General features: G+C 36.3%; 1 protein-coding gene across 1 annotated transcript in view; it reads right to left on the bottom strand.

The window, feature by feature from the left end:
- Nt5c (5' nucleotidase C) overlaps window positions 1-14,312 on the bottom strand; it is a 28,224-nt gene extending 13,912 nt beyond the window's left edge. Inside the window, exons 1-7 of the mRNA XM_089234333.1 lie at window positions 14,117-14,312; window positions 11,277-11,452; window positions 8,185-8,259; window positions 5,977-6,032; window positions 4,355-4,445; window positions 1,949-2,077; window positions 417-474 (exon numbers count right to left, since the gene is read on the bottom strand). Coding sequence (XP_089090459.1) covers window positions 417-474; window positions 1,949-2,077; window positions 4,355-4,445; window positions 5,977-6,032; window positions 8,185-8,259; window positions 11,277-11,452; window positions 14,117-14,312 — 781 coding nt within the window. The remainder of the gene's footprint in view (window positions 1-416; window positions 475-1,948; window positions 2,078-4,354; window positions 4,446-5,976; window positions 6,033-8,184; window positions 8,260-11,276; window positions 11,453-14,116) is intronic.
- Window positions 14,313-26,533: the final 12,221 nt, after the last annotated feature.

Genomic DNA, 26,533 nt, shown 5'->3' with positions numbered 1-26,533 from the left:
TTGTTCTTTTGGGAAGAAAAACTGAGTTGCCATTTTCATACATCCTGTTCAACCAAACAGGACATGTGGTCATTAGGCTTAGGACCTAGATTTTTTTTAATATATAGTTATCAATTGGGTGTTGTTTACCAGACTCCTAATGTGATCACATTGTGTGGTGTGCACTGTATTTTTTTTTTACAAAAAAGTATATTCATAATATATACAGTAACAATGAGATAAATATTTTTATTCTAATATGACAAAGACATATTCATGATTGAAGTTCCCTCTAAGCTATAGGCATGTACACAAAGCACATGCGCAAAATCACCATACAACAAAACTGTCATATATGGCGACATCTCGCTATATTGTCATAGTGCAATTTGCATTACTTTAACATTCTCAATTCGCAAATTATTTTTTTCCTTTACCTATATTGTTTTCATCTAACATCTTGTGCATGACTGGGTGTATGCTCTGAACAGCATTCTGAAGAGAAAAAGCAAAGGTAAATTTTAATTTTCAATGTAAAAAATATATATATTTTTGCTTAATACAAAAATAAAAATAACAATACCATGGCTATATCGTTTAGAAATATGAGGGCTATTCAAGTGAAACATAGACTGGTGTCTGAAAAATGACATGCGCTTTATTGGTTGGGAAATGAACACTACAACAATTGAGAAGCATAGTAATGAGGCTTTAAGAGTCTAGAGATGATCACTCCCATTGTTCAGGCTAATGTCCCAACATGGTACAAGTTTTTTAATACCTTTCGTGAAGAAGGATGAAAGCTGATGATGGAACTGTTCTTCCCCAGCATCACACAAAGCTTGATTGCAGGTGAAGTGCTGACCTTTCAAAGGACTTCTTTAATGGACCAAACACATGGTAATTGCAAGGCGATAGATCCAGACTATAATGGGGGGGATGGGGGTGACTCAACATTTCCCAGCAGAAGCATGCAGAGTGTTCTTTGTTGCTTTGGTAGTGTGCAGCCTTGCATAATCCTGAAGCAAAATCACACCTCATGAAAATTTACCTGGCCATGGCTGCTTGCTTTTAATGACCTTTTAATGACCCTTTAAAAGATTCTGTAACGAGTCACAATAGTGCTAAGCATTAATTGTGGCCCTGATGAGCATCTGCTCTAACATCAATGGTCCCTGGATATCAAAGAACAGGCTCAACATGATCTTTCCAGCCACAGCAGGTGACTGGGGCCTTCTTTGGCCTCAGTGATGACAGATCTTTTTTGTTGAGAGTTGGAAATGGTGGCAACATGTTTTAGCCATAGCCACAATGCGTTCTAAGAATTCTATCCCGTTCTTATGGTATCCAATCAAATGTTCCAGGAAAACTGCCATGTGACATTCTTTCTGCTCATTGCGAAGGTGTTATGGTATCCATTGAGCAAAAACTTCCTGATATCCCAGTTGCATGATCATGTGTATTGATTCCATGCTGATGTTCATAGCAATTGACAGTGTACATACAGTTATGCGGCGATTCACCTCACCAACATAACCACACAAAAAATTGTTTCTATATCAATTACGGACTTTTGTTCAGGGTGAATGAAGTCCACCATACTTTGTCAGCCACTCCAAAACTGGGAGTGCCCCACCACACCACTTGAACAAAGTGCTTTGTTTGAAGCACGCTTCCCCATACACAACCTGCATTCGATGAAAAATTTCACTTGCTGTCATACCCTCTTTGCACAAAAATTGAATACCACCACACTGTACTTGATTGGACATATCCATCAAACAGCTCTGCTGTTACAAATGGTTGCTGTATGTAGCAAAGTTGTCTCTGGAAATTAAAACGTTCTACGCAGTTTTGTTACATTGCCTACTCGCCCATGCAGCCATCTCATGAGCGAATGACAAATATTTCCATTCTTATAGCCTTTATCTATGTTTCACTTGAACAACCCTTATGCAATGACACTTACTTGAATATCATAGGATAAAATTTCTGGGTGGTATGCAATGTTATGTTTTTCAAAGTATTCAGTCACATTAGACAGAAGACAAATCTCTGGCACAGAAAAAAGATCATTCAGTTGCTTCATCTGTGGGATCTGAAAAAGAAATTATGCATACATCTGACGAGAAGATTGATATCAGAAAATACAAAAGAACCATGATTACAAATCGGATAGGAATCAAGAGTACAAGGTATAATTCAGATACTCAAAGTGAAATGATAATACAGGGTGAGCAAGAAAAGTCCTGGACACATTTTAAAAATTAATAACAAATCAACCAATTGACATAAACACCAATATACTCTTATCATATTGCCACTGAGATTTCAGAGATAGGATGTTCTGCTGCTAACTTGAGTGCAATTTGCACCTCTGATTTCATCTTCATGATCATATTATTGATATTAGTACCTATTAATATCTCAAACTTGGCTAGCTGAAAACAATAACTAAAGATTTCACCAATATAGATACAATTATTATTTCTTTTCAATTCTATAATATAGTCAAAACTTGAATATGCATCTGTTGTTTAGAATCCACATTACAATAACGTTACTAACCCTCTGGCTGCTCATCCCGTGATTTCCACGGGCAACTCAAATGTAGCAAAATCTGCTCATCCCGCGATTTCCGCGGGCATGTGTTTTTCTTCCTTTATTGAGGAGCGCATCCTGTTTTTTTCCCCATTTAACCACTGAAATAAATTATATACAGTATTAGACGTTTCATTTACGTTTTGGCCAACAGATGTCGTTAGTTGTCCACTAAATTGCGACATTTGAAGGCACGTGGTATTACCGCTCAAACTTCACTTTTTGAGTGAAAAAAAAATTACACAATTTTTGAAGCAATTTCGGTCCACAAATTGAGCAGTCAGAGGGTTAATGATATTGAAATTATACAAAACGCACTTATGTGATATTTGTATTTTAAGAAATTTGATTTTCATTGAAATTTGTATTTCAATTTCAGCAATTTGTGCTCGATGAACTTTTTTCAATTAAGTCTCCAAATTAGAAGAAATTTAATTCTTTTGAAATTTTTTAGGTAATATTGATTGCTCTTTCCCATTGTCTAAAATAGGATTTCTGGTGACACTGTACAACACCAGATTGAAAAAATTATTTAGTACAGCTCACTTCAGGACCTCTATCAGTATTTCTTGCACAATAAACAAATTTTTTATTTTGTATAATAGTTTACCTGAGAGACCTGATATCTATTTGTAGTACCTTATTTATAAATTAAAAAAGTTTCTCTTCTCCGAGTGATGGGATAGGTTTTCTTTTGTATTTGATTAGTGATTGCTTATTATTTGCTAGATTATTTTTTAATTGACTTGCACTTTTATTTTTTTAATACCTTTTACTTTTCATATTTTTATTGATTTGTCTTTGTTTTTATTTATTGCATTTTATATCTATGTATTTTATTGTTTTTACATTTTCTATGTCTTACCTTGCAGTAATTGGATTGTTTTCTGCGGTTTGGTGTACTTAGACAAATAAAATAAATAAAAAAAGGTGCAGTTTGCACTAAAATACATATCATGGCCTTAGAGTATATAAATTTTAAAAAAAAGTTCAGATTTCACTAACAATGGGCTCTGGGCAAGAGCACATAAAATATAACACAAACAGTGCATTATTAATGTTTGTGACAATTCGTGTTACATAAAACTATCACATTTCAATATTAGCACCCTGCTCAAGCTACATGTAAATGGGGTGAAAAAGTGTTCATGTTGAAATATAGTAGTTTTATGTAACGCGCAAATTGTCATAAACATCAATTATGCAGTGTTTGTGTTGCATTTTATGTCGAGTTTTTATTTTACAGTGCCACCTGTAAGTGACATCTGAACTTTTTTCTTTAATTTACCAAAAAAAAAAACAAACTATTAGCTATGTGATAACCATGTTAGGACAAACTGCACCTTTTTATGTCAATTGACTGATTTATTATTAATTTTTTAAATATGTCCAGGATTTCTCGTGCACCCTGAATATAGAAAATGAAGTAAAATTTCAAATAAATTAGCGATGCAGCCAGACTCTGCTATAGCAGATTGTAAGAAACTAAATGTTGGTCCCTTCAGATTTCCTGCACATGATTTTCGATGCACTTATTGACTGAGTATAGATTCTCCAGATATAACAAACCAAAGTCTTTGCCCCTTGAAATTTATCATAATGAGGGTTGACTAAATTAACCGCATGTGACATGATATTTATCTGATCAATAAAGCTTTCAAAATATTCTATCTTTGCATCAAAAACAAAACCATGCTAATTTTCTAACTTTAATCATGTTTCTAAAAAGAAAACATCCATTTATGGCACAGCAAAAAAATTTTAATGTACTAACTTCATTAGGTGAACCTCTGATCATCTCCTGAGGAATGTAGGAGCCTCCATAAATGGATACAATTTCTTGCTTGCTGATAGGTGTGGTACCCCTAAAAAATTAAAATAAAAATTACTCCATACAAAAATAAAAGCTGGTCTCATAACGAGTAGATATAGTTTTGGTTTAAGAAGCTGTGATCGGTTCACTTGAATTTTGTTTCAAAGGTGACTTATTAAACAAGTTTAATTTTTAATATTGCTATACGGTGTATTCTCGATAACTTGAACTTCAATAAGTCAAAAGTTTTCTCTCCGTTCCAGAGCCTTCAATGTTATTTTAGATCAAAATTTTTCACAAGTCAAAGGTTTTAGGTACGAGATGAATTTTAAAAAAATGTATTTATCTTACCAGCAAGGAATTAAAGGTGTGGCATACATAGTTCAAATATATCCTCCACCCACTTCAACTAGTTTTTTTGATTAAAAACTGAACAATGACTACTATTACTAAACCACATGCACTTTGTTCACATTCCAATGAAAAACTTCTAAGAAATTTATACATGTTGGAATGTGCATGTACATGTGATGGACCTGAAAAGAAATTTGTTTCCGTGTAGTGCTGCCATCAGTTTCTCTAACTATGAGTGAAGTATGATTTATTGTATTGTTATAGACCCGTTGTTTTCTGTGGCAAGACAACTTTTTAATGCAGGGATCGGCTTGTATTTGCACCTGAGAGTTGGAAACCACAAAACCAACCTCAGACGGCCACCATTGTGGCGATGGTGGGATTTGAACCCGGTTCTCAGGATGCGAGTCTGAAGATATGACCACTCGACCAACACAGTGGCAACTGACCAATGACTATGAACTTCGTCATCTGTGCATGAAAATTATTTGATGCATATCTGGTCCTGCTGGAATTGGTATAGCGTTTCCACCCAATGGATTGAGTTGATTCACTGTTCAAGAATATTTTGATTGTAAAAATAATTTTTTTTAAATTTATAATTTTCGAAAAAGCTATAGATTTTGAAAGGAAAAAAGAACAAATGTTCAATCAAATAGGAAGAACTCCAACTCCCAAGGAAAAGTTTGTAGTCATTTTAAAGCATTTGTTCTAATACCATACTAATGATTTCATAAAACAAAGACATTATTTGTGCAAGACTTTCTTCTAATATGAATGAAAGGAGAGGCAATCAAAAGCTACTTAAATTTTTTTTATAGAGAATATAAATTTGCTATCTCTTTATTCATAAACTGAATTCATACAAATATTGTATACGTACGTCTATACTCATAATATGTGAGTCCATGTTTTTATTGTTTTTTGTTTTAATATACTTGTATAATTATCAAGCATTACAATAACCCTTCTTTGCCAATTTCTTCATGTCTGTCCAGTATGTGGACAATTTTTATCACTACGATATTTCGTATATGGCACTGACATTATAAAATAATCCTTTTTAGTTTTCCAAAATCAGAATTTCTGATAAGCCAAACTAATGACAACTCAAATATTTTCAATGGCTGCTGCACATTCTGACTTACTGAGATTTGACTATATATGGGGCAGCTATTTCCAATACATGCACATGACTCATTAGCAATTCTGAAGCAAACAACATTCACCTGAAAACGCTCTCAAACTGTATTTGATGGAAAGAATCAATTTTCATCAGCAAGCCCTAAAGTTTAAAGAAAAAAATTCAATTAGTTGCATTTAAAAATGTTGATAGCTTGCTCGGAAACATTTACGCTTCGACCTATTGAAATGATCAAATATTTTTCAAATGTATTATTATTTTTTGCTAATAACTGAGGATACAATTTCTTAGCTGCCAGGCTGCCGAGCGTATGAGCAACAATTTCCACTTGGACAAGTGCCAAATTCAAAATTAACAACTTAGCTGATTATTTTGCCTGTATATATTATGCAATAATTTTACATGTTGTAGAGATTTCTTTCAAATGGGACATCAGCTCACATTCCACCCTTGAAGTTAGAAAACTAATTATCAGCCAACCCAACATCATTCAACCACCACCATATTATCAGTGGGCTGATTACATCATCTCCAGTGGCACCATAAATGTTCAGTATCATGTACATGGCTGTGAGTAGTCTGGGAGCTGGGATCGTGGCCATTTGTACATTGGCTTTTATTGTTGTGAAAGGTGCGATTTTTCTTTAGATACCTGGATGAGGTATTTCTCTTTCACCTTTTTTGTATTTATTTGGCTTCTAAGTGAACATTGTGTCCACAGGAAGACTGAAGGCCTCTGCTAAGCCAAAATGTGGCTGTTGCGTTCTTGCACACTCTGTTGCGTAATGGAAAAGTGATCCTTTAGCTCCAGAGGCACCAATCATTGTTAGATTTATGAAATCTGAAGAGATATTCTGGAGAAGGCTCGTGCTCTGTCCCATGAACCATAAGTGAGTCACAGAACGTGACACTGTGAACCACTTTGGACAGGCAATATGTTAACACTATATCCTACTCTCTCTGTTCTAAGCCAGTGGAGGGCGCAGTAGCCCAGGTCGATAAGATACTAGCCTAAAGTCCAAAGGATGTGCAGAGGTGTCGCAAGTTCAATATCCAGTTCGTCCTTGTCAGAAAACTTCCCTGACATAGGGGTACAACAGAAATGGCGACATGACCACAGAAAACATTGCTACCACAGGGAGTCCCCCATTGAGAGGTTAGCGTACCCACCCCTCGAAGAGTATAAAAAACAAGCCTGCCGTTTGGAACCAGCAATAAATTGCAGGTCAATTTAGCCCTCGTGTGCAGAAAATAACAGTGGTGCGACAAAAATGACCAAATGAACTACGCCAGTGGAAGCCAATCTCGTTCTAAGCCAATCCAATGGAACTCTTCTTTGGATCGTGTATGCATCCTTTGTGGTATTCAGATCCCAGCGTGTTTGCCACACGATATCAAATTGGCCTAAATAATTTGCTTCCCGAACCTATGTAGCAGTTCTAGCCTTTCTGGAAATGACACTGCAACTTTTGGCAATTGGTCAGCTTGTTCCTTTTGTAACTTCCTGTATTGTGCCTGGTGCAGGCATTTAAGACTTTACTGGAAACACAAGGCTACACAGATGCAACGTACATATTGATGTGAGGAGTGTTGGTTCAATATCGCTCACAACAAAATAGAGAGGCTATCCGGCTATCCATAAAGACTTCAGTTGGTTTCGACATTTGATTCCCAAGTTTCCATAGCATTGTAAAGTGCAAAAAAACCTTAGTTTACAATATTGAGTTGCTGTCCCCCAACCTTTTACTTCATTTTCTTTGGGACTGCACAAGCATGAAATTAATGTGGATAGACTTGTACGAAAAATACTATCCGTTATTTTTATAGTTCAGTGGTACTTGTCAATTTGACACACAAAATCTTTTGTACTGCATACATAATATGAAATTCTGGGATAGACTTATACGGAAGAAATTGTCCTGCAATTTGACATCAGTTCAGAGACAAATTATAATCAAATTAGGTAGCATCACTTTTTTACATTTCATTGATGAAAAACCATTGTCTATGATTTCCGATATGTTAAGAATATGTGAGAAGGCGTCAAATTCAATGAAACTTATCTTCCAGGAGAAAAGTACTATCCAAGCTTCTACAATTTGCATTGCCATACCTCTGGAAGTAATTTTAATTTCAAATATAATGTGAGACTAGAATTCAAAGCTCATACTATAACTTAAATTCACGATAACTAAAAACGATATCGATTTTCAAAAGCATTTCATGGTTTAAATGTTCAATGGCAGGTTCTGCCATTACACTAAAAAAACAAATAAAATACTTCTACACGTACCCTCTGCATATCATAATGCAAGCCACGAATCGCAAATCCTGGATGGTAATCCAACTGCCTGATTTCACATGGATACTTGAAAATTTAAAAATTAAACGTAAGCAGCATTTACATATTAAATACTATAAACAAAATATGAAAAATAAACTTGTAGGCCTACAGTCCATGCCGCTTAATGTGGTCAGATCAGGACTTGGGAGTTTCTGATAATAATAGCTGAATGATATCAAAAGAAAATCCTGTTTGCAAGTGTATGGTGACCATACATTCCGTTTGGTCGAACGGGATGTATGGTAAATGGAAATTGTTAAAAATGGACAACTGTTTTTTTTTGCTTTATAAATGGTTGCAAAATGTTCAATCATTCCATTTTTTTAATTCAGGGCTTTTTTCACCATTAGGGGTCATTCAAGTATCAATGGGGGGGGGGGCGAGGGGGTTTCCGATTTGCTGACTTATGGATGACGGGACGGGGGACGGGGTTGAAGATTGCTTACGTCATCAACCACCCCTTTTTGAAGATATGAAATATTCTAAGCTTCTGACGAAATTTTGTTGACAGGGGGAGAGGGGCAGGGGTCAGAGTTTTGCTTACTTTTGCTGAAAAGGGGCGGGAGGGGGGGTCGAAAATGGCTAAACATTTGCTTACGTAATACTTGAACGGCCCCTTAAGCTAAAATCCTGAATTTGTTATTCTGCCATTGTGAGGCATTAGAATGGAACTGTGTTGAATGTAATATCAGGAATTACAATATTTTTAATGCACAATTTTTTTTTAATGTACAATATCTCCATACATTCTCATCAGAAAGTCTCTCGGAAAAAGAAATTTGAATCTAATCAACTGAAAGAAACTGATCAAGAACTTGAAGGAAAGGGTTTTTTATTTATTTATATATATTTTTTTGTCATTTCAGTTCACTGTAGAAAGTACAAAAATGATTGTCAGCGAGGGAGGGAGGGGAAAGGGAGAGATCACCTTCTAGCCTACTGTATAGGCTCGCCGTCTGATAACAATAACTTACAGGGAAAAACAAGTTTAGTTAAACCTTAGCTTCAGAATAGGCAAAAAAAACTTTCGACAAAAAAAAATTGATAACATTATCTGAAATCCTGATTATAAACAAATTTTTTCCCATGTTATAATATTGATCAGTTCCATTTTTTTGCAAAAAGTGAAAACAATACCCAGATGATAACATTATGTGATTCTAATAAGCGGCATCAACTGTATTATCAACACAACAGTTTCCAAGAATATTAAGTACAAAAAAAAGAGAAACATATAACACCTTAAACAAAACAAGCTAGGTAGTTCACTCCTGTAGGTCACTCTTTTTATGCATCCCTCTCTGGGTCATTCATTTTTTTGGTCATCATGCTCACACATCACCTAGATCATTTTTTTTAGTAACTCCCATGCTCACACTCCCTCTCTCTGGGTCACTCTTTCAGTCATTCACATACGTGCGCACTGTTTTCGGTTGACTTTTTTGCACTCACTTGCTTGAACACTCTTTTAGATCACTCTCCTGGTCTCCTACTGACATGGTTGCTCAAATGCTTGCAACCTCTCCTTAGGTCACCATTATGGTCACTCGCTGACCCAGTTCCTTACCCTCTAGGCCACTCTTTTACTCTTTTGGTTGCTCACATACTTGTGCATTCCCTAAGTCACTCTTGCAGTCGCTCACTGTAGTCCCTCGATTTCAAGGCAGATTTATGGTTTTTGCCCAACTTCTCCCACCCACTAAAATGTCTTGACTATTAATAACTCACATTTGCTGCCCTTCCGATCTTGCTACCCTGGGCAATAGGCCACTTAATCCCACTCCGTAAATAAATACCCCCCCCCCCCCCGGGTGCATGTACGGTCAAGAAACAGTAGCGTATCTCTATGCACACTTTTAAACACGGTGCTGCCATCAACAGTCACACAGTGAAACATAGCAAAATTCTGCATCTTGCTTTAAAAAAACGAACATTCCGTATTACTAATCACGGGCGTTTTTTCATGCTAACGCCTGCTCACATACAACAATGAAATTTAATTTACTTATTTGCCCATCCCAACCTGCAAAATACATCTAAAACAAAATAATGTGTACCAGGTGGCGAAAAAATGGAATGACTACATGCCAAAAATATTTAATGATTGGTACACAGTCTATGCTCTTTTTTACGAATTTGTTTGGACTTCAGGCTCGAAAGTTCGTGAATGGGAAAGACCTAAACCTTAAGGCAAGGGTTCACAACTTTTTTATTCTGCGGGCCAGACACTTGTGCATAAATATGGGTGACAATATATTTATATATATTTGTCAAACATACACGTTTCTTTTTTCTTCCTTTTTTGGGTGAATTAAACTTTTACCATTTTGGCCTGAAGTAGCTATGATTTTTGCCAGCGGCAGTTTTTTAGCAGTAAGTGATATTTGACAATTTCTTTTGAATGTCACTGACGCCTTTAATTGTCTTTGAAAATATTTTTGGCTGTAATTCCTGATTTCACTTCATTTTGACCATTTTTTTTAACTGTTATTGACAATGACACATGATTTTGACAATTGTTTTTTGGCTGTAATTTCAAACTTTGCTTGCCTTCAATAATGTTTTTGTCTGTAATCGGTAACTTTTTGCTTACTTCGAAAATTTTTTTAGCTGCGAATGGAGATTCACTTTTGTTTTATAATTTTCTGGCTATAACTGGCAACTTTACTTGCATTTGACAATCACTTTGGTAATTAGCAATATCGCTCTCTCGTACGGATCCACATTTCCCATATTTTTATAAAGGCAATGTAGTCAGCCTAAGTGCTCATCATGTTGTGTGTGTATAGATATTTTTCTACCAGGAACCCCCTCCCCCCTGTAACTAAAATCAAGCATCAACTGTACTTTACATCAATTGCTCCTGGCAGTGCCGTAACTACCCATTCCTGTGCTTTTGTGGAAGAATTTACATTTAGGCCCATTCTGGGCCTCCCTTCCAAGTATCTTTGAACTCAATCTTTGAATAATCGCAGTAATAAAAATAAAACAAATTGAAACAACATATACTAATATACAGTAGATAACGAAATGAAAATTACCCTGAATTTATTAATCAACCAATCTCTGCCCAGATCATAAATGAGGTAATGAAGAGATTCTTTATATACAGCAAGTGTGTAGTCGTAATCAAAGCCATAGATATTGATCTGCGATAAGTCGAGTTCATTGTTAGCAAATACCCCGAGTGGATTCACATCAGGTGGCGGCAAATCAACTGCAAAAAAAAATAAATAAAATCAGTGGTTATTTGATTCTGCATAGGCAATGACTCTATAAGTTCAACAATCAATCATAATAATAGCGAATTAAATAATATCAAACTTCAGACAATTTTTTTCAACCAACTTTAGAACTTAACAATTGATTATCACTACAACAATCGTAAACTAAGTTTTTCTTATCAACAAACGATTGGTTCGTCTTCAAATAAAGCATGCTATTGAACAATGTTCACAGCACATAACTCATAAACAAATGAAAGTGAAGGTGGATTTATAGTTTTACCACCTATGGGCTAAACCAGGCATGACAACATTGCCTGTGTGATGCTTCTGTACAACTAGGCCTATAAAATTACCTGGAACCAGATTTGTGATACTTATTCCAATTATGTAAACTAGGCCTATCTTCTTTAACCAGAATATCAGAGGGTTCAATTAGAAATGCCAGTCTGGTGCAACATGGAATGCCAACAACAGGACACCCAAGACCACTCTCTCCTGCTCATAGGCAGGGCTTGAAATGAGCTGAAGCTGAAGATGGGGGATTTGAGTGCAGGGCACACCCCCCCCCCCCCATACCACTTGATGGCCCTGACCCCCAACTCTTTTATCAAATATGACACATTTTTTTCCCCTAGGAATTACTTAGGTTTCCCTAGCCCAGTCTGTGAAAGTTTCGAGGTGTCACTGAGTTTGCATCTCTACTTTGGAGAAGTTTCGTCACAGCGAGCAAAACACAAATATGCATTCAGATATAAATACAGACACCACAATAGACAACTTCCTTAACGAGGTGGCCAAAAAAATAATGACCATACCTAACAAACTCAATGAGCAATTTTTGTCCGGAAAAAGTATTATGGCGAGAACATAGTAAATTATTGTTTATCATCAGAAATAACGAACATAGTTTGTTAACTAAGAAGTCTGCCAATGGAACCCAACAGTTCAAATAATGATCACACATTTAATACAGTATTTTTACCTTTTCGGGAGCCCTCACAAAATCACCTTAGAGGCTGCATTTGGCCCATGGGCCAGCTGTCGGCCACCCACTCCTGTGCTAAACAAATTTTGCCTCTCTTTACCCATTCCAGTCTAATTTTCTTGACGATTCATTCCCCAAATTTGTCGCTCTGGGCTACAGCCTGATTAGTTCCTACCCCAGTAAATATATTCGTCTTTAAGTCATTTTCACGCTCTTTAAGTCACTCTTTTTGTTCCTCGCTCACAAAGTCGCCATCTTTGTCACTCCTATGCTTACAGATTATCAAGATCACTCTTATGATCACTCATAGCCATGATCACTCACTCTCTAGGCCAGTCCCCATACTTACACACTTTGCAGGGAACTCAACATGCTTTCACACTTCTATCAGGGAACACCGAAAGTGGTTCAAACCTGTAAGTGCTTGTCCTGAATTTTATGTAGAAAATTTTGATTTGTGAATCATTTCTGGGGTGCTCCAACACACTCCATAAGTTTCTGTGGGTGCTCCAACACACTCCATAAGTTTCTGTGGGTGCTCGAGCACCCACAGCTCTGATGCCACTGCAGTCTATAGATCACTCTTCTGGCTGCTTTCATGTTTGCACATTCTCTGGGTCATTATAGCAGTTGATTACATGCTTGCAGACTCTTGATTCCTCTTGTTACTCACGTTGTTTGTCACATGCTTACACACTTTATAGACAGGCCCATCTCATTTAGAGGGGATCGGGTGGGGGAAAAATTTAAAAAACGGATAAACAAGGTGAAATATATGCATATATAGGCTATACATATGTTGAGTACATGTTCTTTGCTTCCCCCCCCCCTCCCCCCAGGAAAAGTTAAGATGGGCCTATAAATCACTCATGTGTTTGCTCACATGGCTTGAACACCATGGGGGGGGGGTGCGTCAAAGGTAAAGCAGACTGATCCAATATATTTGCATATATATGAAATGGCATCATCATGCCCGCAGCAACCATCGTGTCCCCTCCCCGCAGACTTTCAAGTCTAACTCCGCCTATATTTCACACTCTCCGTGTCACTCTTGTGGTCACTTGCACACTTTCAGGGTCACTTGCATGCTTCTACTCTACAGATCACTGTTACGGTTGCTTACATGGATTGCATTCTCTCTCTAGGTAACTCGTGAGATCACTCATATGCTTTCACTCTCTGGGTCACTTGTGGGTGCTCACATGCTTTGCACACTGTAGATCAGTCCAGCAGTCACTCGCCTGCTTCTACTCTTTCTCTGGGGTCACTCTTTTCATTGCTTAATAACTTGTCCCTCATTCTCTAGACAGTGCCGTCTTAAAGCATGGGACCCCACAAATATGAGGTAGAATTGAAATTCTGAAAAGCCTACACGTAAATTTGCCTGGTAGAGCCTCAGAAAAATCCCTTGGCCCATGATGCTCTTAAGACAGCCCTGTCTCTAAGCAGAGGCTGATTTATGGTTTTGCCACCATTTTCCCACTCTTTCTTGAACGCTCATTCCTCAAATTTGCCGCCCTGAGGCCATAGTCTGTTTAGCCTTCCCCCTCCCCTGTTAATACGTCTCTGCATATAAGATATTCCCGGAAACAATACCCACACACACAACAATGGTCGTGACAACAATGACACAAATAGTAATACAAGTTTTCCCCTCAACACAACAAACCTTCCCAAGCTTGCTTGGCGACGTAATATTTGTTGAGTAAACTGTCCTTGTCAGCCCTTTTACTGCAATAAAATCGTTTCGAGCAATAATTCTTCGATTTTAGATTGCTCCGACTGAACTTAAATATTCGTAAACAAGATTTTAATAGCGCCATGCGTATCTTGTTGTGTGTTTGGTGTTGAAAATTAAAAAACATCAGCTGTTTATCATGCTTTTTTTAGAATTGCCAGATCCTTAAAAAAAATATTTCTAGCCAAAATCGTTTGTAGTAAAGAGCTGAGAGCTGGCCATACTTCTATAAAGTCCGTTTAGAAGATGCGGGACACATTGGTTGCTGAAAATGTTGCCAAAAATGCTTAAACTGACCATATTCCATCGAGAGAAATACGGGACATTGGGATTCCAAATACGCGACGTTGCTAATTATCGCCAAAACCAAACAAAGTTGCCAAATATTGTTGTAATTACGGAAAAATACAATGGCGGGATATGATCCATTATTGCAAATTGCAGTGGATTAAAATGTATTCCACGAAAAAAAAAAAAAACCTTTACCAAGGCAAATGTGGGAGATTAATGTTCCCATATATAGTTGTTATTATCTTAAAATAATTTATGAGTTGAAAAATAATTTCAATCTTTGACTTCAATAAAGAATAAAAATTCAAGTAGGCTTCGTGTGAAATACGGAAAAAACCGGGACACTTCTGCCAAAAAGTCGGGATGGCCAAAAAAACAGAAAATACCGGGACTGTCCCGGGAAATACGGGACGTATGTCATCCTAGCAAAGCTGCCAACTATTGCTGCAACCGACGGAAAATTGCAAATACGTACAGTGTAACTTCGGTTAACGAGCAATTCGCATAACGAGCAAAAAATTTGAAAGAAATTTTGACTCGGTTAACGAGCGATGATTCGCATTATGAGCAGAAAATTTGAGCTTTGTTTATTAATTTTGACATTATCACAACTGATGGCATTTTTTTTTCTGCTTTCGCCCACACATGCGTAATGGAATTTTGGTAATATTCTCCCCTACAGTCTCCGGTAAGCGTGCCTCACTCGCGAAATTAACACGCATGCGAGTGTGAATATTTACGATACGAAACTAGGTGTAGCAGCATTGCAGACATGCAAATGTGAGCTTGAAGTTTTCATTAAATCCTTTTTAAATTCTGGGCAAAACTATGGGCTGATTGCAATATTGAATGTGACTTTCAGGGTCTAGCTGATGAACAGGAGCCACTACTTGTAGAAGAGATTGTGTGCTTGGATGCTCGAAGAAAACCACGCACTGAGGATGGCATTCCAGAACTAGTGGTGAAAAATGTCTAGAAGTTGACGGTAGATGAAGTTATGAATTTCTTTTGCACGCACCACCAAGAGTTTATAGGTGGTATCGCGTCTGAGGAAGAGAAAGAAAGAGTAAGGAGAATTCCCTATCTCTCTCTCTCTCTCTCATAAACCGTCTGGAGCCAATGAGCCATCGAGATTCAGATCCAGCTGCTGGTCCGAAAGGTTAGTACTGGAGAAGCATCATCTTCTGTTAAAGAATTATTTCTTCTACGTAACCGTATATACACCTCATACACAATCCTCTGTGGAGCACCGGTTCGGAACCGCTGTTCTAGACCATAGTTTCCCAACCTTTTTCGTCCCATCGCCCCAACGCAATCCAACATTTTGGATCCTATGTGATACCTGTAGCTTCTACCGCCCCACTGGAACCATAGGCGGTGTTAGACTGGGAAGTCTGGGGAGGGGGGGGGGCATGGCCATTATTGCTGGGAGGGCACGATGATGATGATGTCAATTCATGTATACATATATGCATTAGATCAGTCGACTCCACCTTTGTCGCTAGAGTGGCAATGCCCCCCAACGACCCCCCGTATCTCCACCTATGCCTGGAACTTTCCATTGCCCCCCAAGGGGGCGTTAACACCCATGTTGGGACTCACTGTTCTGGACTATAGTCTTTCATTAATGCTGAAATTATCTCTTTCTTTAATTCTGGAATTATCTTTTATTAATTTTATTATTATTATTAATGAAAGATAATTCCAGAATTATCACTTTTATCAATGCTTAAATTATCTCTTACATTAATTCTGGAATTACCTTACTGAAATTATCTCCTTCATTGATTTTGGTATTTTCTCATCGATGCTCAAATAATTTTTTCTTTCCTTTATTGTTTTAAATTTCTGTGGCCATAAGAAAATAACGGAGGATTGTGTGTGTTTTCACTGAGTCACGTGATCTTCCTACGAATGATGTTGGGGGACACCATTCTCAGCACTGCCAAGGCGGAGACCGAGGAATTAAGGATAGAGATAATTCCAAAATCGATGAAAGCGATAAAATTTCAGCATTAATAAAAGATAATTTCAGATTGATGAAAAAGTGATAATTAAAAAATTAATGAAAGCGGTAATTCTAGAATTAAGGTAAGAGGTAATTCCGAAATTAATTAAAGAAATAGTTTCAGTATTGATGAAAGTGATAATTTCAGAATCAATGAAAGAAATAATTTCAGAATCAATGAAAGAAATAATTTCAGCATTAAGTGATAATTTCAAAATTAATGACAGATACAATTCCAAAGTTAGTGAAAGAAGTAATTCCAAAGTTAGTGAAAGAAGTAATTCCAAAGTTAGTGAAAGAAGTAATTCCAAAGTTAGTGAAAGAAGTAATTCCAAAATTAATGAAAGAGATAATTCCAGAATTAATGAGATATAATTTCAGAATTAATGAGATATAATTTCAGAATCAATGAAAGAAATAATTTCAGAATCAATGAAAGAAATAATTTCAGAATCAATGAAAGAAATAATTTCAGAATCAATGAAAGAAATAATTTCAGAATCAATGAAAGAAATAATTAATGAGATATAATTTCAGAATCAATGAAAGAAATAATTTCAGCTTTAAGTGATAATTTCAAAATTAATGAAAGATACAATTCCAAAGTTAGTGAAAGAAGTAATTCCAAAATTAATGAAAGAGATAATTCCAAAATTAATGAGATATAATTTCAGAATTAATAAGATATAATTTCAGAATCAAAGAAATAAATAATTTCAGAATCAAAGAAATAAATAATTTCAGAATCAAAGAAATAAATAATTTCAGAATCAAAGAAATAAATAATTTCAGAATCAAAGAAATAAATAATTCCATAATTAATGAGATATAATTTCAGAATCAATGAAAGAAATAATTTCAGCATTAAGTGATAATTTCAAAATTAATGAAAGATACAATTCCAAAGTTAGTGAAAGAAGTAATTCTAAAATTAATGAAAGAGATAATTCCAGAATTAATGAGATATAATTCCAGAATTAATGAGATATAATTCCAGAATTAATGAGATATAATTCCAGAATTAATGAGATATAATTCCAGAATTAATGAGATATAATTCCAGAATTAATGAGATATAATACCAGAATTAATGAAAGAAATAATTCCAGAATCAATGAGATATAATTTCAGAATCAATGAAAAAAATGATTCCAGTATTAATGAAAAAAAATAATTTAATCTTTTTTCATCTTCAGATGAAAATCCTTTTTTTTAATCTTCAAAACGCAATATTTATAGATCGAACTATGCATTTCTATGGGGAAATTGCCGGGCACGAACTGTTTTTTCACCGAGTCTCGTGATTTTCCTACATTCGATGTCGCTACCATCGCGGGGACTCGATGCTCCCTCTAGTAATATAAGCTCTATGCTTGCTCTCCAGTAACATAAGCTCAATGCTCTTCAGTAATATAAGCCGATGGTCGTCTGCTTCTACCAAGGTCTTTTGTTTTGGGCATCTCCTCATGTACCTAAAAATAACTGAACTGTGAATTGCAACATTCAGTTCAGTTCTTTGGATTCGTCCACAAGGAACCGGACTGAATGAGGTCGTCTGCCTTTTTTTTATATGAACTTCCCCTTATAAATAGTTATTATGTGTTGTGCCAGATGGCAGCAGCAGTAAAATAAAAAAAGAGGAACACTTACTTTTCATGTGTCGTCTGCTTCTACCAACGCTGTTAGTTTCGGACGCCTCCTTATGTACCGAAAAAATAACTGAACCCTGTATTAGAACATCAAGTTCAGTTCTTGGGCTTTTGCAACAAGGAACTTGTCTGAACGAAGTATTCTGCTTTTCTCAAGAAAATAAGCTCCACCTGATAAATAGTTACTATTTTCAAGATAAGATGGCAGCAGCAGCAGCAATAGTAAAAATGTACAAGAGGATACACTTTTCACCTGTCGTCTGCTTCTACCAGGGCTATTTGTTTTTGGCAATTCCTTATGTACCTGAAAAATAGGTGAACTGTGAATTGTAACATCCAGTTCAGTTCTTCGGCTTCACTCGTAAGGAACCACACTGAATGGGTATTCTGCCTTTTTTTTATTTTAAATAACCGTCATCACCACATTTATAATTGTTATGTTTTATATAAGATGGCAGCACCAGTATTATGACTGAAACTGCGAAGTTTCAGGGAGAAGAGGGGATCGCTGGTCTGCTTTTTCAAATGTTCATTGATTAAGGGGTCATTCAAGTATTACGTCAGCATCGGAGGGGAGAGGGGTTTTCGGATTTGCTGACTTCTGATGACAGAGTTTGAAGGTTGCTCACGTCATCAACCACCCTTTTTTTGAAAATATGAAATATTCTAAGCTTCTGACGAAATTTTGCTGACGGGGGGGGGGGGGGAAAGAGGGTCAAAAATGGCTGAAAATCTGCTTACGTAATACTTGAATAGCCCCTAACTCCTTAAAAATCAATATTATCCGTATATCAAGGCCATTGCGTAGGGGGAACCACCGAAAATGACCGAAAAAAAGGGAAAAAGATGGCCAAATCTATTGTTCTATCACTTTGGTCCCCCCACCCCCCGAACGAAATTTCTGGCTACGGGCCTGCTGTATATGCACCGTTTATCTGGTTCAAGAGTTGTTGGCTTCGCTTATGAAGATCCACTGAGATCAGTTGTAGGATCAGAACTGCATGAAAAACTTTGCTCCACCATTTTTTTTTTTTTTTTTTTTTTTTTTTTGCAATTTTGACGTTTATTTTGACAATTTTCTTACGTTTAAAAATTTTTTCGGAAAAAACCGGTTTCGACTGGATTTATTTACGACCTTTATTTTCCATAATTTTTTGGATCACAATAATATTCACAATCTCATTTAAATGATATCAATGGTTTTTTTTTCCCCTTTGAAATGAATTCCTTCAAAATAAATCGTTTATTTCCCGTGGAATATTTAATGAGTGAATTGCTTTCAATAGAAAATATATGTGTGAGTGTGATGCTCTATGGAAATATCATCAATCAAATTGGACTTCATATTAGAAAAAGATGATGAATCTCTCTTCAATTGGCAATTTTCATCGAGTTCATATTACTGGAAGGAGTATCCAGCGGCCGTGACGGCATCGACATCGAATGCAAGAAAATCACGTGACTCTGTGGAAACACAGTTCGTGCACAGCAATTTGCTAATAGAAATGTACAGTTCGGTCTCTAAATATTGCGTTTTAAAGATTAAAAAAAGGATAGAGAACTCATCTAAGGATGAAAAAGGATTAAATTATTTATTTCATTATATAATACTGGAATCATTTCTTTTTCATTAATGTTTAAAATTTTTTTTATCAATTATGGAATTTTCCTTCATCAATGTTGAAATTATTTGTTTCATTGATTTTGAAATCTCATTAATTCTTGAATTATCTCTTTCATTAATTTTGGAATTATCTCTTTCATTAATTTTGGAATTATCACTTTAATCATTCTGAAATTATCACTTTAATCATTCTGAAATTATCACTTTAATCATTCTGAAATTATCACTTTAATCATTCTGAAATTATCACTTTAATCATTCTGAAATTATCACTTTAATCATTCTGAAATTATCACTTTAATCATTCTGAAATTATCACTTTAATCATTCTGAAATTATCACTTTAATCATTCTGAAATTATCACTTTAATCATTCTGAAATTATCACTTTAATCATTCTGAAATTATCACTTTAATCATTCTGAAATTATCACTTTAATCATTCTGAAATTATCACTTTAATCATTCTGAAATTATCACTTTCATTAATTTTGGAATGATCACTTTCATTAATTTTGGAATGATCACTTTCATTAATTTTGGAATGATCACTTTCATTAATTTTGGAATGATCACTTTCATTAATTTTGGAATGATCACTTTCATTAATTTTGGAATGATCACTTTCATTAATTTTGGAATGATCACTTTCATTAATTTTGGAATGATCACTTTCATTAATTTTGGAATGATCACTTTCATTAATTTTGGAATGATCACTTTCATTAATTTTGGAATTATTTCTTTCCTTCATTCTGGAATTATCTCTTTCCTTCATTCTGGAATTATCTCTTTCCTTCATTCTGGAATTATCTCTTTCCTTCATTCTGGAATTATCTTTCATTATTTATTTCTCTTATTATCATCTCTTTGATTAATTTTATTATCTCTTTCATTAATGTTGAAATTATCTCTTTCATTAATGTTGAAATTATCTCTTTCATTAATTTTGGAATTATCACTTTTTTATCAATGCTGAAATTATCTCTTACACTAATTCTAGAATATTTTTTTCATTAATTCTGGAATTATTTCTTTTATTAATTCTGGAATTATTTCTTTTATTAATTCTGGAATTATTTCTTTTATTAATTCTGGAATTATTTCTTTTATTAATTCTGGAATTATTTCTTTCATTAATTCTGGAATTATCCAGAATTATGAAATTATCCTCCCCGGCGTTTTCAACGAGTCACGTGATCTTCCTACGAAAGATGTTGGGGACACCGTTCTCAGCCAACGCCATCTATAGCTAGAGCTACCAGCTTCTGTGCTTTAGAAGGTGTTGTCTCAGCACTGCCAAGGCGGGGACCGCTGACGTCATACCCTCTCCAGTAATATAAGCTCGATGGGAGTCATTCGATTATTACGTTAGCATCAATGGAGGGAGTGAGTTTCGGGTTTGCTGACTTTTGATGACAAGGGAGAGGAGGAGGGCTATACAGGGGTTTATGCAGGTTTGAATGATGCAATTCAAACGTCCATGCTTACGTCATCAACCATCCTTTATAAAAAATATATGAGATTGTCTTAATGGCATCTTACTCCCAGTGTGCCAAAAACGAGAAAAAAATTTTCCCTAAATTATAGGCACCTGAGCTAACATTCCTCCTATTTATAAGTCCTCTACGGAGCTACTTGATCTCTACTAGTGATTAATGTTCCGCTGATCCTTCAAGTGATCTGGAGATGTGTCCGGGCTGCTCAAGTGGTCTAGAACTGTACCGCACATTCGAAACTATGCCGCGGATCGCTCAAGTAATATAAGAATGTGTCGCGAGAGTATCTCGAGTGATGTAGAACTGCACTGGGGGCCGCTCTAAAACTGCGCCACATGTCACTCAAACTCAAGGGATCTCACAATGTACCACGGACAGCTGAAGCGTTCTGAAGCTGTATCGCGGGTCACTTAAATGAGCTGTGAATGTGCCATGGGCCTACTTGAGTGATCTGAAAATGTGCCACGGACCGCTGAAATGCTATAGAGTTGTGTCACGGGTCACTTAAGCGATCTGTAAATAAGCCACTTGGTTCATTTTTACGAAATTATTTCTGAGGTGGCTGGCCACATCGGATAACCCCAAGGGCCATATTTGGTCCGCGCGATATGGGTTTAGTATATATGACTTAGAGGGTGGGTCGCACAGAGTCTCGCCACAGAGAGCAATAGATCTACAATTCAATCACGACACTTCACTCACAATTCGAAAAAGATGGCAACACTAAAAATTCTCACATAGCACTATAGGCACGCACTCAGACTGTCAGATACACACACACACTTACACTTCTGGCGCAACTCATTCGTTCCTAAATTGCCGATGGCGACAGACCGGAGTTGTGCTCGGTTTGAAAGAAAGCTCAAGAGCCTCTGGCTGTTATTGGATTCAAACGGCCCATCTCGGGAGCCCCTGCGAATCAGGTTTGGGTCGTGACCCATAGCGCAAGAGTCCCTGGCTGTTAGTGGATTTGAACGACGCATCTGAAAAGCCTCAGCGACCCATACGTTAAGAACCTCTGGGTCAAGTAGTAGAGTTTAGGGGCATCACCTCGGCGAGAAAGAAAACACCAACAATGGCGGCGGCGTTACGTAACAGAATTGCAATAAAATATTGAATAATTGGGAAATATTCTTGAACATTTCTCAATTATTCAATTGTTGTCCAACAATGCAACAAGTAACAATGAGTGGGGAAAGGTATATAAACAAATGCTATTCCCTATTTTGGTGCCAGTGAGTTCGAACGGTAGCGAGTCAAAATCGGACGGGACATATGCGGACAACATGGAAATAGGGTCAAAATCGGACAAATTTTGCCGCGCCCTCGATGTTGGCGCTGTATCTCCCATTTGTTTCTCCAACCTGTTAAATGGCGACAAAATGGATACAACAAGAAACCGGGTCAAAATCGGACAAATTTTGCCGAGCCGGCGATGTTGGCGGTTTATCCCTAATTTTTCCACCAAGCTGCTAAGTGGCGATTTTCTCTTTGATGGACATTATAAAGACATGCAGAGAAACTTTTGATGAAATTTGAACAATGCAAAACGTGAGTCGTCTACCAGTCGCCAGAACAAGTTTAAAAAAAACCCGTTCTCTTTGAACCACTGACAAGTGATGGATTGCTACACGTAAAAAAAAACGCCGACATAACCAACACTATAATAATATATAGCTTCAGTAGAACTATTGTCATTATTATTACCGGGCTCGGCGTGGAGGTGATCATAAGTCCTTATCCCGAGGGATTTCTATCCTAGGAAGGGTCTCTACAACTAATCTCGCCTGAGTATTATCAGCACAGTGCGTGGATTGCGGCATTGTCAAACCAAAGGAAGTTGATTGTTTCATAAGAGGGAAAATTAGTAAAATCATACATAAATTAATGAGCACTTATACGATCATATACATAAACGATATCGATTGATCGTACATGCAAGATATATCGTGGGAAAATAAAAATAACTACATCGACTGAACTAAATTTAATCAATAAAAATCACGGCAACTCACAGATGCCACACGTGGATAGAAATATGATAATATAGAAAACATGTGAACTACGTAGTTCGACAGAAACATTAAAAAAAGATTTTATTCTAATGAAGTGATCTAAAACTATGCACACACACACTTATTCCGATTACAATCAATCCCGTTTTTAACGTTCCCGCTCAGTACGTCTTATTTCTGTGGTCTCAACTCTAAGTATAGTGGATCCCGCTTATAACATTTTTCAAAAAACCTGTCACAAAAACATTGTAGGCGGGGAAATGCTTTAAATGGAAAATCTTAGAGCGAATTAGTGAGTTGGAAACACCAGAATAAGTCGTACTAAGCGGGAAAACGATATAAGCAGGATCGACTGTAATTCTCATTAAGATTTCCCATTTAAAGCGGTTCTCGCTTACAACGTTTTCCATGACAGTTTTTTGGAAAACGTTATAAGCGGGATCCACTACATTATTTAATATTTATGCATTTGCATATAATAAGTAGTCTATTAAAAAATCTTTGAGTTGAGCATAATGAATCGAAATGATAGATATCAAGTAGATACATGCGATCTTCATGCTTAATTGATTCAGAATTGAAATTCTATTACTGTCTTATTAAGGATGGGACGAATAGTGATTTGAGCGAATAACCGAATACTCGGCGGCCGAATATGTATTTTCTTAAAATTCAACACAATCATAAATAAAATTGGTGTTTTTAATTGAAAATAAAATTATTTGTAATTTCAAATGATTGACATTGAATTTTAGTTATACTATACGTCCCACGTTTAAATAAATTTACCCGTTTTGTGGTCCAGGATTTTTTTATTGTTCTTGATTATGCTTGATAACTTGATTCACATTGCAGCTCTTATTGATGAACCATCATTAGTTACACTTGTCCGAAAATGGGTAAAGAGCACAAATAACTACATTTACTAAGAAATTTATTTCAAATGCTCCAGAGGAGTATGGACCGGAGGAGGAGGCCGGACACCCTTTGCTTATATTCAATCGTTCGAGAAAAATTACTGGGGTCACTGGTCGAAAATCTGGGGTGAATGGCACCGAGACTACCTCAAATTACCGAGGACTAAGATCAGGAGTTTCGGAAGTGTTTCGAACCAGTAGGTACTCATCTTTATTTTAAACAAATAAATTTGCTTTCTGATCGATTCTGCAGGTGTCGGATGCATGCCAAAAATTACCATGGGTGCTCAGAACCCACAGCACTAACTCGGATTACCGAAAAACGATAGAAAACGACTCTCGAGAGGGGGGGGGGGGCTACATTGATTTAAAGGTAAATATAATAAAAAATGTTAAGAAAATACTACGTTTATCCTGGGTCACAAAGCTGGAGTCCCATCCGCGTTCTACTTGTGTAGCGGCATTTGAAACATGAACAGTTAACGGCCATAAGAAACTTACTTCCATTTGATGACATACTGTATAATAATTACATTAAAACTATAATTTTTCTAGTTTCTCTTCTTTGGACCTGCCTATTCAGACACAATCTCCCCTGCTTTGTTATTAATTCAATAACTTAATTCGTTACAGATTAGGACTGCGAAGACCCATGACATCTTTATAAGGGAGACTGACATGGTTTGCAGATATATGAATGCTATAGTTTTTGTTTGATTGCACAGTAAATTAACTATAAAGATGCTTGTGAAAAATTTTAGCTAATTCAAACGGGAACTGTAAGTACACAGTGTGTGCAGTGAGTTCCATTCAGTAGTGTACGGAAGATTTTCTCATGAGTGCGGGGGGGGGGGGTAAACTTTTTCTTCGTCGAAGGAGAATGATAGTTAACCTACAAAATAGGGTGGATAGATCTGTTGGTTTTACATGGCAGTCTCGGTTTTTGTCCAATTCGGATCCCGCTTATAGCGTTTTTGAAAAAAAGTCATAAAGAACTTCGAATAAACTAAAAACGCGCGAATTCCCTCAGAGAGAGAAAGCCAGACTAGGGCAGACACAGGGAATGTCTAATTTCGTTAGAAGTGTTAAAATATCCTCTATAACACTGCTCAAAACCAAAAAGAAATCGGTTTACCAAAGAAACTTCAACGGTTTTAGGGTAAAGGTTTTAGGTTTTAGTGGGCTGCTGATTCCAAAACTGGTGTTGGTTTTGACGAAATGACTCTAGTTTTGAGATAGTACATATTCTCAACATTCCAATGCAGTCTGTAATCACTATTTTTTGTGGCAGATTTTTACTTTTGTGTTTTTTTATTTATTTTCCTAACTTATTGTCAATATTATTGCATTCATATCATCATTAAGGAAGCGTAATTTTCATATTTACGGAATAAATGCGATAAAAGTGAAATTAGCCGATGTAGATGAATAAATACGAAAATTTTGATTTTTATAACTTTTCCTCAAAATTTCGAAGATTTACAATTTTAAGCGAAAATAGGTCGTGATTTTGCTGAGCAAAATGCTTTTGAATTCTAACTCGGGAATTAAGAGTTCAGTTGCCTTCCGTTTCTGAGTTCTGTCCGAAAATTATGGATCTTATTGACTATTTATAAAAGGACCAAACTATATATCCATTCGCGCATCAAGTTAATTTTGTCATGCACGCAAAAGTCAGAGCCATTTTTTTCAAAAAGACAGAAAAAAGTTTGACAGCAGCAGCAGAAGAGTTTAAATACATTTATTTTACACGATATTCGACGCGACAAATTAAACTCTGCAACATATACAGTGGTTTTATGCTGGGCCTATCTGACGCCGTGACAACACTTACATCAACTTTGCACCCAAGTCTTGTACTTTGGAAAGCTTCTCCAAGATAATATTTTTTGCAACGTTATGGCATGGTATGAAGTCATTGATAAATAGAATCATACTACTTTCAGTAGTCATCTAAAAGAATTCTGTTGATGACCATGCACATGAAATTCTACTACCTAATTTGCAAAGGCAGTTATTCAAAGTCTTCGTAGTCCCGCTAATAGCAAGAATGCTGACACAGTCAACCTTCGGTTTACGAACGTCTCGGTTTGCGTATAATTCGGTTTACCAACAACAAAAATTGATTCGGTTTACGAACACGCAAGCAGGAAAATATTTGGCTAAATTCGAAATGATAATGGAGAAATTGTAGTGTCTACGGCCGCATTTCGATTTTTTCAAATACATTCCTCCGAATTCGACTCCTTTTATCCAGCTCATAGATCAGCATGTAATTTCAAATTTTGGGACGGTTTTCATCAAAGAAAGTTTTGAAGCACGTTTTGCAATAACCTCTGACACAT

The sequence above is a fragment of the Pholcus phalangioides genome, unplaced genomic scaffold (genome assembly GCF_987345545.1).
Source record: "Pholcus phalangioides strain wild (caught in Gottingen) unplaced genomic scaffold, Ppha-v1.0 ptg000008l_1, whole genome shotgun sequence".
In the NCBI taxonomy this organism is placed as follows: domain Eukaryota; kingdom Metazoa; phylum Arthropoda; class Arachnida; order Araneae; family Pholcidae; genus Pholcus; species Pholcus phalangioides.
This window is presented reverse-complemented; position numbering and strand designations above follow the sequence as displayed.